At 46.4% G+C, this 15,498-nt stretch overlaps 1 protein-coding gene across 2 annotated transcripts in view; it reads left to right on the top strand.

Annotated features, from left to right (window-relative positions):
* Positions 1–7,601: 7,601 nt before the first annotated feature.
* The window catches only part of si:ch211-283g2.1 (sodium- and chloride-dependent GABA transporter ine), a 57,864-nt gene continuing 49,967 nt past the window's right edge, over positions 7,602–15,498 (top strand). Inside the window, exons 1-3 of one of the 2 annotated variants that reach the window (XM_065007325.1) lie at positions 7,602–7,935; positions 9,339–9,473; positions 9,738–9,948. In XM_065007325.1, the coding sequence (XP_064863397.1) occupies positions 7,665–7,935; positions 9,339–9,473; positions 9,738–9,948 (617 nt within the window). In that variant the 5' untranslated portion in view covers positions 7,602–7,664. The remainder of the gene's footprint in view (positions 7,936–9,338; positions 9,474–9,737; positions 9,949–15,498) is intronic. The other variant, XM_029627645.2, reaches the window with a different exon arrangement.

Raw genomic sequence — 15,498 nt, 5'->3', positions numbered from 1 at the left:
TTTAAATCACTCTGTCTGTTTCTAAGAATTTGTAAGATCCTTATTAGCATAAAATGGCCAGAGACCAGTCTACAAAGATTAGCCAATAGCATTTATTCTCGAGAGCACTGATCATAATACAATGTACATTGGTTTATATACCTCACATTTCGTCATAGAGTTTTGAATGCTGCTCCTCCTTCTCTCCGATACAATGGCAATATAGTTCACAAGCCTTCCCACATTGTCTGCCACCTGTTAAACAATCTACTACAAGCCCAAGGTCACTCCCCTCCCTGGGTAGAGACAGAATGTCCTGTAAGGAACACAGTATTCCAGCCAGTCTGACGATAGCTCCATTAGTTTCTAACAAGGAATAGAAAGTCCTTGTTCTAATTCTTGACGAAAACTACACACATTACATTCAGTATTATGATTATAATAAGATTCATACATCCATACAGTAACATAGTAGTATTCTGTTTAGTTATAGTTCTGATTTAAATGTATACATAATTTAGTCATTATTCATAAAAATCCCTTAACAATAGGAGGGCCAAGCACAGGAAGCAGCTCTTTCAGTAGTTTAGTTGGAATAGGGTCCAGTATGCAGCTTGAAGGTTTAGAGGCCATGATTATTGTCATCATTGTGTCAAGAGATATAGTACTAAAACACTTGAGTGTCTCTCTTGATCCTAGGTCCTGGCAGAGTTAGAAAAAAAATACTTCACCTTTATTTAACCAGGTAGGCTAGTTGAGAACAAGTTCTCCTTTGCAACTGCGACCTGGCCAAGATAAAGCATAGCAGTGTGAACAGACAACAACACAGAGTTGCACATGGAGTAAACAATAAACAAGTCAATAACATAGTAGAAAAAAAAATCTATATACATTGTGTGCAAAAGGCATGAGGAGGTAGGCAATAAATAGGTCATAGGAGTGAATAATTACAATTTAGCAGATTAACACTGGAGTGATAAATGATCAGATGTGCAGGTAGAGATACTGCTGTGCAAAAGAGCAGAAAAGTAAATAAAATAAAAACAGTATAGGGATGAGGTAGGTAAATTGGGTGGGCTATATACCGATGGACTGTGTACAGCTGCAGCGATCAGTTAGCTGCTCAGATAGCAGATGTTTAAAGTTGGTGAGGGAGATAAAAGTCTCCAACTTAAAAGATTTTTGAAATTCGTTCCAGTCGCAGGCAGCAGAGAACTGGAAGGAAAGGCGGCCAAATTAAGTTTTGGCTTTAGGGATTATCAGTGAGATACACCTACTGGAGCGCGTGCTATGGGTGGGTGTTGCCATCGTGACCAGTGAACTGAGATAAGGCGGAGCTTTACCTAGCATTGACTTGTAGATGACCTGGAGACAGTTTTTCTGGCGACGAACATGTAGCGAGGGCCAGCCGACTAGAGCATACAGGTCGCAGTGTTGGGTGGTATAAGGTGCTTTAGTAACAAAACGGATGACACTGTGATAAACTGCATCCAGTTTGCTGAGTAGAGTATTGGAAGCTATTTTGTAGATGACATCGCCGAAGTCGAGGATCGGTAGGATAGTCAGTTTTACTAGGTTAAGTTATGCGGCGTGAGTGAAGGAGGCTTTGTTGCGAAACAGAAAGCCGATTCTAGATTTGATTTTGGATTGAAGATGTTTGATATGAGTCTGAAAGGAGAGTTTGCAGTCTAGCCAGACACCTAGGTACTTATAGATGTCCACATATTCTAGGTCGGAACAATCCAGGGTGGTGATGCTAGTCGGGCTTGCGGGTGCAGGCAGCGAACGGTTGAAAAGCATGCATTTGGTTTTACTAGCATTTTAAGAGCAGTTGGAGGCCACGGAAGGAGTGTTGTATGGCATTGAAGCTGGTTTGGAGGTTAGATAGCACAGTGTCCAAGGAAGGGCCAGAAGTATACAGAATGGTGTCGTCTGCGTAGAGGTGGATCAGGGAATCGCCCGCAGCAAGAGCAACATCATTGATATATACAGAGAATAGAGTCGGCCCGAGAATTGAACCCTGTGGTACCTCCATAGAGACTGCCAGAGGACCGGAAAACATGCCCTCCGATTTGACACACTGAACTCTGTCTGCAAAGTAGTTGGTGAACCAGGCAAGGCAGTCATTAGAAAAACCAAGGCTACTGAGTCTGCCGATAAGAATATGGTGATTGACAGAGTCGAAAGCCTTGGCCAGGTCGATGAAGATGGCTGCACAGTACTGTCTTTTATCGATGGCGGTTATGATATCATTTTGTACCTTGAGCATGGCTGAGGTGCACCCGTGACCGGCTCGGAAGAAGGTATGGTGGGATTCGAGATGGTCAGTGATCTGTTTGTTGACTTGGCTTTCGAAGACCTTAGATAGGCAGGGCAGGATGGATATAGGTCTGTAACAATTTGGGTCCAGGGTGTCTCCCCCTTTGAAGAGGGGGATGACCACGGCAGCTTTCCAATCCTTGGGGATCTCAGATGATACGAAGGAGAGGTTGAACAGGCTGGTAATAGGGGTTGCGAAAATGGCGGCGGACAGTTTCAGAAATAGAGAGTCCAGATTGTCAAGCCCAGCTGATTTGTATGGGTCCAGGTTTTGCAGCTCTTTCAGAACATCTGCTATCTGGATTTGGGTAAAGGAGATGCTGGGGAGGCGTGGGCGAGTAGCTGCGCGGGGAGGGGGGGGGGGGGGGGCAGAGCTGTTGGCCGAGGTTGGAGTAGCCAGGAGGAAGGCATGGCCAGCCGTTGAGAAATGCTTGTTGAAGTTTTCGATTATCACGGATTTATCGGTGGTGACCGTGTTACCTAGCCTCAGTGCAGTGGGCAGCTGGGAGGAGGTGCTCTTGTTCTCCATGGACTTTACAGTGTCCCAGATCTTTTTGGAGTTAGAGCTACAGGATGCAAATTTCTGCTTGAAAAGCTGGCCTTTGCTTTCCTGACTGACTGCGTGTATTGGTTCCTGACTTCCCTGAACAGTTGCATATCGCGGGGATTATTCGATGCTATTGCAGTCCGCCGCAGGATGTTTTTGTGCTGGTCGAGGGCAGTCAGGTCTGGAGTGAACCAAGGGCTATATCTGTTCTTAGTTCTGCATTTTTTGAACGGAGCATGCTCGTCTAAGATGGTGAGGAAGTTACTTTTAAAGAATGACCAGGCATCCTCAACTGACGGGATGAGGTCAATATCCTTCCAGGATACCCGGGCCAGGTTGATTAGAAAGGCCTGCTTGCAGAAGTGTTTTAGGGAGCGTTTGACAGTGATGAGGGGTGGTCGTTTGATCACGGACCCGTAGCGGATACAGGCAATGAGGCAGTGATCGCTGAGATCCTGATTGAAGACAGCAGAGGTGTATTTGGAGGGCAAGTTGGTCAGGATAATGTCAATTAGGGTGCCCATGTTTACAGATTTAGGGTTGTACCTGGTGGGTTCCTTGATGATTTGTGTGAGATTGAGGGCATCTAGCTTAGATTGTAGGACTGCCGGGGTGTTAAGCATATCCCAGTTTAGGTCACCTAACAGAACAAACTCTGAAGCTAGATGAGGGGCGATCAATTCACAGATGGTGTCCAGGGCACAGCTAGGAGCTGAGGGGGGTCGGTAGCAGGCGGCAACAGTGAGAGACTTATTTCTGGATAGATTATTTTTTTAAATTAGAAATTCGAACTGTTTGGGCATAGACCTGGATAGTAAGACAGAACTTTGCAGGCTATCTCTGCAGTAGATTGCTACTCCTCCCCCTTTGGCAGTTGTATCTTGACGGAAAATGTTGGTTGGGTATGGAAATCTCAGAATTGTTGGTGGCCTTCCTAAGCCAGGATTCAGACACGGCAAGGACATCAGGGTTGGCAGAGTGTGCTAAAGAATTGAGTAAAACAAACTTAGGGAGGAGGCTTCTGATGTTGACATGCATGAAACCAAGGATTTTTCGATCACAGAAGTCAACAAATGAGGGTGCCTGGGGACATGCAGGGCCTGGGTTTACCTCCACATCACCCGAGGAACAGAGGTGGAGTAGGATGAGGGTGCGGCTAAAGGCTATCAAAACGGGTCGCCTAGAGCATTGGGGACAAGGAATAAAAGGAGCAGATTTATGGGCGTGGTAGAATATATTCAGGGCATAATGTGCAGACAGGGGTATGGTGGGGTGCGGGTACAGCGGAGGTAAGCCCAGGCACTGGGTGATGTTAAGAGAGGTTGTATCTCTGTACTTGCTGGTTATAATGGGTGAGATCACCGCATGTGTGAGAGAGGTGGGACAAAGGAGGTATCAGAGGTGTGAGGAGTGGAACTAGGGGCTCCATTGTAAACTAAAACAATGATAACTAACCTAAACAACAGTATACAAGGCATATTTTGATATTTGAGAGAGACATACAGCAAGGCATAAAGTAATCGCAGGCCTTGATTGGGAGACCTTGCTAAAACAACAGGTGAGACCACAACAGCTAGTCAGCTAACACAACAACAGCAGGTAAAATGGCGATGACTAGGCTGAGAGGGTCGGATTAACTACACACAGAGCCTGAGTTCGTGGCTGGGGCCGACAGATAAAACATAAAGAAACAGAATGGAGTACCGTGATTAATGGACAGTCCAGCAGGCATCAGCTATGTAGCCAAGTGATCATAGTGTCCAGGGGGCAGCAGTAGATGGAACAGGGAAGCCGCCACTATGCTAGCACGCGGGTGGGGGTGGTAGGGGGGGTCTGCTCAGACGGAGGCCGGTTGAAGGCACAGCGGATGGAGTATTCTTCGGCAGACCAGTCGTGGTGGTGCGGCGGGGGCTGTGTCGACAGAGAATCCAAGCCAGATGGCGAAAGGGGTATTGTAGAATTTAGTTTGCTAGCAGGGAGATGTGCCTGGCTCATGGCTAACTGGTGCTAGCTTCAAGGCAGTGGCGTTAGCCAAGGTCCTGAGTTTACAGCAAGGATCCGGTGGAGTATTGGGCTCTAGCCGTGTATGAGTGGGGTTCGGGTGAACAGCTGAGTAGGCCGGGAGGTGGGCCTCAGGGATAGCTTCGGTACTGGGTGCAAGCTAGCTGTGAAGATCAGAAGTAGTGGTCCAGGGATTACGGCAGGGATCCGGCGTTGTTGTGGAGGGACAGTTCGATACTGGTAGACTGGCGAGTATTATCCAGGCTAAAAACAGGGCTGGTTGTGCAGAAGGTAAAAGCCGCTAGCAGTGGCTAACAATGACTAAACAGCTTGTAGCTAATTCGCTAGTTAGCTTCTGGAGGTTATTGAATGTATTCTAAAATTTAAAATAATAACGATTCCGTATCGCATTGGGTGAGGCAGGTTACCGGAAGGTATAATCGAATTAAAAATCTAAAAGAGATTGAAAATAAATATGGGTCCAGTGAGTGGTTGGGCTGGCTGGAAACACGGCGATTCAGACAGTTAGCAGGCCTGTGCTAACAGTTAGTAGGCTGGGGCAGGCTAGCAGTTAGCAGGCCAGGTTAGCAAGCAAGCAGATAGCAGGGGCTAGAAAGTTAGCCTTTGGGAGGCGTCGCGATGGGGTTAAGTCTGTTTTTGCCTCTTCATGCGGTGAAGTCGATAGACCGGTTGTGGAATTAGTGGGGTTCCAAGTAGCTCTAGGTATCTAGCAGGCCTGAGGGGCCTGTTGGAGTCCTCGGGCAGATTATGTCGGTATTCCAGTCGTAGGGGATCTGCGGGGTTCCATGCCCCGGCTGTAGAAGGGGTCCAGATATTGTAGCCCAGGAGTATGCTTCGGTGGTAGCACAGGAGCTCTGGCCGGGCTAGCTTCAAGCTAAGTGGATGGAAACGCTAGCCAGGAGTAGTAATCCAGGGTTGCGGTTAGCTAGTTGTGAAGATCCAGATGAAATTTTTCAGTTTGCAGTGGGAATCCGGGGATAAAAATAATAGGTCCGTTATGCTCTGGTTAGAGTCACGTTGTTCGAACTGGCGAGAGCTATTCGAGCTGAAGGTTAGCTGATGACCGCTGGCAATGGTTTGCTGACTGATAGCTGGTAGTTAGCTGGCTAGCTTCAGTTGAGGGATTCCAGATCCGAAGTAAATATAGATACTTTAGAGAAAATTAAAGCAGATCCATGCTACATTGGGTGAGGCGGGTTGCATGAGAGTATTTAGATGTTGAGGTTTAGCAAAATATTAAAAAAGATATGCGAAGAAAAATATGTAAAAAACGATATATACAAGGGACACGACAGGACAAAGATGTCTGACTGCTACGCCATCTTGGCGTGCAGACTCAGGACGTGACGCAGGGCATCCAGGCTAAAGAGTTCAATCCTGGTTTCATCAGACCAGATAATCTTGTTTCTCATGGTCTGAGAGTCCTTTAGATACCTTTTGGCGAATTCCTAGTGGGCTGTCATGTGCCTTTTACTGAGGAGTGGCTTCTGTCTGGCCACTCTACCATAAAGGCCTAATTCATGGAGTGCTGCAGAGATGGTTGTCCTCTGGAAGGTTCTCCCATCTCCACAGATGATCTCTCAAGCTCTGTCAGAGTGACCATCGGGTTCTTGGTCACCTCCCTGACCAAGGTAATTCTCTCCGGATTGCCCAGCTCTTGGAAGAGTCTTGGGTGGTTCCAAACTTCTTCCATTTAAGAATGATGGAGGACACTGGGTTCTTGGGGACCGTCAATGCTGCAGAAGTGTTTTGGTACCACTTCCCCAGATCTGTGCCTTAATACAATCCTGTCTCGGAGCTCCACGGACAATTCCTTCGCCCTCATGGCTTGGTTTATGCTCTGACATGCACCGTCAACTATTGGACCTTCTATAGACAGGTGTGTACCTTTCCAAATCATGTCCAGCCAATTGAATTTACCACAGGTGGACTCCAATCAACTTGTAGAAACATCTCAAGGATGATCAATGGAAACAAGATGCACCTGAGCTCAATTTTGAGTCTCATAGCAAAGGGTCTGAATACTTATGTAAATAAGTTCTTTCAGTTTTTAATTTTTAATGAATTTGCACAAATGTCTAAACCTGTTTTTGCTTTGTCATTATGGGATATTGTGTGTAGATTGATGAGGAGGAAAATATCAAATTTAATAAATTTTAGAATAAGGCTGTAACGTAACAAAATGTGGAAGAAGTCAAAGGGTCTGAATATTTTACGATTGCACTGTAGGCTGTTATATGTAGGCTATAGAGATATGTTAACAGCTTGCATAATAATGACACAGGAAAAGCAGAGTCCTGGTTAACCTTTGCCTGCCCTGTTGACATTTGTTATCAAAGAAAACTGCAGTAAACAATATGGTTATCAGAAACAAATTGCCGACCAACGACCCCAGAAACGACCCCAGTAATGGACCTTTTGAAGGACAAGCTTGCCTTCTTGTATAGCTTGATATCATAGGCTTACTATTACCACTCTAGTAGAGTTATATCATATCTGAACTATAAATATAAAATGACAAAGCCTGTTCGTTCCATGTGTTATACAATGTTTAGCAGAATGTCACAACATGTTTGGATGCATTTCATGGAACCTTTTAAAACACTAGTACACACTGACCCACAATTATTAAAATTAGCTTCCTAAAAGGGGAGTTTCTTTATACAATATGTACACTCACAATGTTCTGAGTGGAATTTCACTTGGCATGTTGAACTATTTGAATGGCACTGCTGGGAAACTTTGGGAAATATGCGTTTTACCTTACAGTAGTTCCTTTGCACTCAGCTAATCATTAATGAGTCATAAAAGACGATTATGTGACTGTCTTTCATTTATTTCTAACCAAGCCTCCCATGACGTTTGGGCCCAGTCAGTAAAGTCACAGAGAAGACACAGACAGAAAGACCCAACCTTGGAGATGGAGCTGGACCAAGGCAAGATGGATCAGGAGCCAGGCAGGCCCACATGGAACAGGCAGATAGAGTTCACCCTGGCTGGGATCGGCTGTGCTGTGGGGCTGGGGAACATATGGCGGTTCCCTTATCTGTGCTACAGGAGTGGAGGAGGTGAGAGGAAATTTCTGATGAGTCAGCCCTGATAGAAGACTAAAACCCAATGACTATATAGCATAACCAGACTTACGTCACCTTATTAATTTATATTGTTGAGACTACATATGTTTGTGAATGAACGTTTTACATTTGTCTGGGTATATGATAGCATGTTTTCTGTTGTCATGTTGATAGAAAATGTCAGGGTGATATTAATGGTTAGTACTGTGGAGGAAAGCATAATCTTAGAGTAGAGTTTTTTGTACTATGACATAAGATGATGATCCACCACATTTTATTGTGAGATACTTGAATAATGCCATAATGACATGCCACTTGTCACTGTCATTGGTTATGAATACGATTTTATTGAGTTGTAGTTATCATGGAGAGAGAATTAAGAATTTAACCAGGTATTACATTTTGTCCAATGATCAGAATTAATTCAGAATGTCATAACAACAACATGTAATGTTTCAATTAAAATTATCTTGAGCACTGAGAACCTAACAAGCAATTGACCTTTCTATACACAGCTACAAAAACACAACCTAACTCCTCGTCTGGAAGTTATAAAGCACAGTTCATTCCGCACGTGAGAGGCAATGAGTTTGGCTGGGAGGGGGGGGGTGAATGACTTTATTAAAGATTAGACGAGGTCAGATATGCACCACTGACTCACCAACGCATGGCAATGTTAAACTTGCTGTGAAAATATAACTTGGGGACACGTTGACACGCTAGTCAAAACATTTCCATGTCTCCCTGTTTTCAATGATGAGAAGGGTGGGTATATGTTCAAATTCTAGTTTAAAATAAAATATGGCCTCCCAAGTGGCGCAGCGGTCTAAAGCACTGCACTGCAGTGTTGTGGAATCACTTCAGCCTGGGGTTCGATCCCACAACAACCGGCCGTGACTGTGAGTCCCGTAGGGTGGTGCACAATTGGCCCAGTGTCATCCAGGGTAGGGTTTGGCTGAGGGGCTTTACTTGGCTCATCACGCTCTAGCAACTCCATGTGGTGGGTGCCTGTAAGCTGACTTCGGTGTTTAGTTGAATGTTGTTTCCTCCAACACATTGGTGAAGCTGGCTTCTGGGTTAAGTGAGCGGGTGTTAAGAAGCACAGCTTGGCAGGTCATGTTTTGGAGGCAATGAGTTTGACTGAGGGAGGGGGGGGCTTTATTGTTTTGGAGGACAGATGACAGATGACATCGCCTCTCCCGAGCCTGTTGGGGGGTTGCAGCAATGAGACAAGTTTGTAATTGGATTGCAATTGGATATCATGAAAAAGGGGGTAACATTTTTTATTTTTTATATGCAACCTCAATCCTATCCCTCTAGGCAATTTCAAGAAACATACTTCAGTCCCACTAAAGTTACTGTGTTACTGATATATTGCTGCTTTATGTCCTGGTCAGGTGCATTCCTGGTTCCCTACCTGCTGATGCTGCTGGTGATGGGAATTCCTCTGCTCTACATGGAGCTGATTCTGGGACAGTACATGAGAAGAGGGCCTGTTCATGCCCTGGCTAAAGCCTGCCCGCTGCTCAAAGGTACTGAAGCATACAGTATCTGTCCCCCCCTCTACTGGAGCATCATTTTAGTGTCGCGTTTTTACATAGTCAAACTAAAAATGGCAAAGTCAAACTAAAACCGTCAGTCAAACATAAACCTATGAAATGGCGCTGGTGTCCAACAGGGTCATAAACATTTTGCTGACTCACTCACTATGCATAAGGTTGTAACTAACTAAGTATTTTAAGATTCATGTAAGTTGTAAATGACAGCAGTGACAATGTTATTTGCCCGTCCCTTAGGAGTGGGCCTGGCGACTGTGGCCATCTCCTTCATCATGTGTACTTACTACAACGTCATCATCACATGGGGTCTGTACTACCTGTTCAGCTCCTTCCAGAGTCCGCTGCCCTGGCAGAGCTGCAACAACACATGGAACACCCCCAACTGCACCGATCACATAAACCCGAACACCAGCTCACACTCCTCCACCGCCAGCCAGCAGTTCTTCAAGTAGGTCTCACTCTCAATGTGGGCTAGCCCAGAGCCATACTCCTCTATGTACACTCCCCTATGTACTGTATTTATTTTGACAGTGAAGCTAAAACTGTTAATTTGGCTCTATACTCTAGCATTTTAGATCAAATGTTATATACCGAATGATGCGACAGTACAGAATGTCACCTTTTATTTGAAGAGATGTTCATACATGTGTTTAACCATTTAGAAGTGAATCCACTTTTTTTTTACCTACCTGATTTAACTAGGCAAGTCAGTTAAGAACACATTCTTATTTTCAATGCCTAGGAACATTGGGTTAACTGCCTTGTTCAGAGGCAGAACAACAGAGTTTTACCTTGTCATCTCGGGGATTCGATCTTGCAACCTTTTGGTTACTAGTCCAACGCTCTAACCACTAGGCTACCTGCCGCCCCGCTTGATGTATCTAGTCCCCCATTTGAAGTATTTGGACAAATTCATTTATAGCGTATAAAAGTTTAGTCAAAAGTTTAGCATTTGTTCCCATATTCCTAGCATGCAATGACTACATCAAACTTGTGACTACAAACTTGTTGGATGCATTTGCAGTTTGTTTTGGTTGTGTTTCGGAATTATGTTGTGCCCGATAGAAATGAATGGTAAATAATGTATTGTCATTTTGGAGTCACTTTTATTGTATATAAAAATATGTTGTTGAACACTTCTACATTAATGTGGATACTACCATGACTACAGATAATCATGAATGAATGGTAAATAATGTTGAGTGGGAAAGATGCACGAGGCGCATGCGCTTACCAATAGGATGCATGGGTAGTGAGTAGCTCCATTATGGATCAACAAAACTGTGGTTATATACAGTACATTCGGAAATTATTCAGACCCTTTGACTTTTTCCACATTTTGTTACGTTACAGCCTAATTCTAAAATGGATTAAATAACAAATGTTCCTTGTCAATCTACACACATTACACCATAATGACAAAGCGAAGACAAGTTTTTAAAAATGTTTTCACATTTATTACAAATAAAAAAATAGAAATACAGAAAAGTATATTTTCTGGGTAATTTAAATATTGACTGGCTCTCATCAAGCTGCCCACTCAAGAAAAAAAAATGCAAACTGTAACCAGTGCCTGCAACCTACCAGGGTATTTACAAACAGCGCAGAAATGAAATCATCACCATGTATTGATCACATCTTTACTAACGCTGCAGAAATACAATTTGCTTTAAAGCAGTATCCAAATCCATAGGATGTAGGGATCATAATATAATAGCCATTTCTAGGAAAACCAAAGTTCTAAAAGGCTGGGCCTAATATAGTGTATAAGAGGTCATAGAAGAAGTTTTGTGGTGATTCATGTTGATGATGTAAATAATATTTGCTGGTCTGTGGTGTGTAATGAGGAGCAACCAGACGCTGCGCTTGCACATTTATGTTTACTACAGTTACTAATAAGCATGCACCCATTAAGAAAATGACTGTAAAAACTGTTAAATTCCTCATCAACTTGGATTGCACAATTGGCCTAGCGTCGCCCGGGTTAGGGAGGGCTTGGTCGGTAGGGGTGTCCTTGTCTCATCGCGCACCAGCGACTCCTGTGGCGGGCTGGGCGCGGCTGGCTTCCGGGTTGGATGCGCACTGTGTTAAGAAGCAGTGCGGCTTGGTTGGGTTGTGTATCGGAGGACGCATGACTTTCAACCTTCGTCTCTCCCGAGCCCGTACGGGAGTTGTAGCGATGAGACAAGATAGTAGCTACTACAACAATTGGATACCACGAAATTGGGGAGAAAAAGGGGTAAAAAAATAAAATAAAATACAAATATATTGTACTTTTGAATTCCGTAAAGTCAGTGTGGAAGAGGGGAAAAAATTATTGTTGTCAATCAACAATGACAAGCCACCGGGGTCTGACAATCTGAATAGAAAATTACTGAGGATAATAGCGGACGATATTCCCACTCCTATTTGCCATATCTTCAATTTAATCCTACTAGAAAGTGTATAACCTCAGGCCTGGAGGGAAGCTAAAGTCATTCCGCTACCCAAGAATGGTAAAGCCCCCTTCACTGGCTCAAATAGCCAACCAATCAGCCTGTTACCAACCCTGAGTAAACTTCTGGAAATAATTGTGTTTGACCAGATACAATGCTATTTCACAGTAAACAAATTGACTACAGACTTTCAGCATGTATGGCGGCAGAGAAGTCAGACGCAGGAGAGAAATAACTGCGCAGTTTAGTAACAAAAACCCACCGGAAAACAGAATAATAAAAATAAATGGGTACATAACCCAACGCACACCAGGACAGACGTGCACAAGCACTTACAATAAACAATCACCGACAAGGACATGAGGGGGAACAGAGGGTTAAATACACAACATGTAATTGATGGGATTGGAACCAGGTGTGATGGAAGACAAGACAAAACCAAAGGAAAATGAAAAGAGGATCAGCGAAGGCTATAAAACTTTGGCGGAAGTCGTGACAGTACACGTCCTTGACCGCAACCCAGCACCTCTCCTCTGGGCCGTACCCCTCCCACTCCACGAGATACTGAAGGCCCGGCGCCTCGAATCCAGTATGGAGCAAACAGAGTACGCCGGGGCCCCCCCAATGTCCAGAGGGGGCGGAGGAAAATCCCGCACCTCAGACTCCTGGAGCGGGCCAGCCACCACCGGCCTGAGGAGAGACACATGGAACAAGAGGTTAATACGGTAATCGGGTGGAAGCTGTAACCTATAACATACCTCGTTCACTCTCCTATGGACTTTAAATGGCCCCACAAACCACAGACCCAGCTTCCGGCAGGGCAGGCGGAGGGGCAGGTTTCGGGTCGAGAGCCAGACCTGGTCCCCCGGTGCAAACACAGAGGTCTCACTGCGGTGGAGATCTGCATTCCTCTTTTGGCGCGTCACGGCCTGCAGAAGGTGGACACGGACAGCTTCCCATGTCTCCTCCGCGCGCTTGAACCAGTCGTCCACTGCAGGAACCTCGGTCTGACCCTGATGTCAAGGCGCCAGAACCGGCTGGTACCCCAGTACGCACTGGAAGGGAGATAGGTTAGTGGAGGAGTGGCGGACCGAGTTCTGGCCCATCTCGGCCCAGGGCACAAACGCCGCCCACTCCCCCGGTCGGTCCTGGCAATAGGACCGCAGAAACCTGCCCACATCCTGGTTAACTCTCTCCACCTGCCCATTACTCTCAGGGTGAAACCTTGAAGTAAGGCTGATCGAGACCCCCGGACATTCCATGAACGCCTTCCAGACCCTATACGTAAACGGTTGACCCCGATCAGACACTATATCCTCAGGCACCCCGTAGTGCCGGAAGACGTGTAAACAAGGCCTCCGCAGTCTGTAGGGCCGCTGGGAGACCGGGCAGAGGGAGGAGAGGACAGGACTTAGAGAAACGATCCACAACAACCAGGATCGTGGTGTTACCTTGTGAGAGTGGAAGATCAGTCAGAAAATCCACGACAGGCCGCTGCGGAACGGGAAAGGGGTGTAGCTTACCTCTGGGCAGGTGCCTAGGAGCCTTACACTGGGCTCAAACCAAGCAAGAGGAAACATAAACCCTCACGTCCTTAGCCAAGGTAGGCCACCAGTACCTCCCGCTCAAACAGCGCACTGTCCGACCGATCCCAGGATGACCAGAGGAGGTTGACGTGTGGGCCCAATAGATCAACCGGTCACGAACAGCAGACTGGATGTACAGATGCCCAGTGGGACATTGGACGGAAGCGGGCTCTGCACGTAACGCTTGCTCATTGTCCGTGTCCAGCTCCCACACTACCGGCGCCAGCAGGCAGGAGGCGGGGAGTATGGGAGTGGGATGGGGAGTATGGGAGTGGGATCCATGGACCGCTCCTCTGTATCATACAGCTGGGACAATGCGTCTGCCTTCACGTTCTGGGAGCCTGGTCTGTAAGAAAGGGTAAACACAAAACGGGTGAACAATATAGCCCACCTTGCCTGACGAGGGTTCAGTCTCCTCGCTGCCCGGATGTACTCCAGATTGTGGTGGTCAGTCCAGATGAGAAAAGGGTGTCTAGCCCCCTCAAGCCAATGTCTCCACGCCTTCAAGGCCTTGATGACAGCCAACAGCTCCCGGTCCCCCACGTCATAGTCTTGCTGAGAGAGCACAGCTCCTATCCCAGCCTCGGACGCATCCACCTCCACTATGAACGCCAAAGAGGGATCCGGATGGGCCAGCATGGGAGCCGAGGTAAACAGAGCCCTCAGGTGACCAGTGCAAGCATACCGGGCCCCCCTTCAGCAGTGAGGTAATGGGAGCCGCTACCTGACCAAAATCCCTGATAAACCTCCGGTAGTAGTTGGCAAACCCTAAGAACCGCTGCACCTCCTTTACTGTGGTCGCGACTTCAATGCGGTCACTCTCCATCTCCACCCCTGAGGTGGAAATGCGATACCCTAGGAAGGAGACGGACTGTTGGAAGAACAGGCATTTCTCAGCCTTGACGTACAGATCATGCTCCAACAGACAACCAAGCACTCTGCGCACCAGGGACACATGCTCGGCGCATGTAGCGGAGTATATCAAAATGTCATCAATATACACCACTACACCCTGCCCTGAAAATCTTGTCTACAAAGACTTGGAAGACTCATGGTGCATTCATCAACCCGTACGGCATGACGAGGTACTCATAGTGCCCAGAGGTGGTACTGAAAGCTGTCTTCCACTTGTCTCCCTCTCGGATACGCACCAGGTTGTAAACACTCCTTTAGTGAAGAAGCGCGACCTGTGCATTGACTCTATCGCTGTGGCTATGAGCGGTAGTGGGTAACTATACCTCACAGTGATCTGATTCAGACCCTGATAGTCAATATATGGGCGCAGACCTCCCTCGTTCTTCTTCACAAAAAATCAACTTGAGGAGGCGGGTGAAGTGGAGGACCGAATGTACCCCTGACGCAGGGATATGTTTCCATAGCCTCCGTCACCGCCTGTGTGAGGGGATACACGTGACTTCTGGGAAATGCAGCATCTACCAGGAGATCTATCGCACAATCGCCCCGGCGATGAGGTGGTAATTGAATTGCCTTCTTTTTGGAGAAGACGAGAGCCAAATCGGCATATTCAGGGGGAATGCGCACGGTGGAGACCTGGTCTGGACTCTCCACTGTAGTAGCACCAACATAAACCCCTAAACACCTACCTACCTACCCTCTCTCTCTGTGGCCAAGAAACAGTGGGGTTATGACAAGCTAACCAGGATAGGCCCAGCACCACCGGAAACGCAGAAGAGTCAATAAGGAAGAGACTAATTCTCTCCGTGTGACCCCTCCTGCGTCACCATGCCCAAAGGAGCGGTGACCTCCCTAATCAACACTGACCCTAATGGTTGACTATCTAAGGCGTGAACGGGGAAGGGCACATCCACGGGAACCATGGGGAACCCTAAACTATGGGCTAACACTCTATCAGTAAAATTTACAGCCGCGCCTGAATCGACGAGCGCCTTATGCAGTGAAAACTCAGAGAAAGTGACAAACACAAACATATGTGCAACAGAGGGCTCTGAGTGAGAA

This window comes from Oncorhynchus nerka, linkage group LG22, assembly GCF_034236695.1.
Source record: "Oncorhynchus nerka isolate Pitt River linkage group LG22, Oner_Uvic_2.0, whole genome shotgun sequence".
NCBI classification, from domain to species: Eukaryota; Metazoa; Chordata; class Actinopteri; order Salmoniformes; family Salmonidae; genus Oncorhynchus; species Oncorhynchus nerka.
This window is presented reverse-complemented; position numbering and strand designations above follow the sequence as displayed.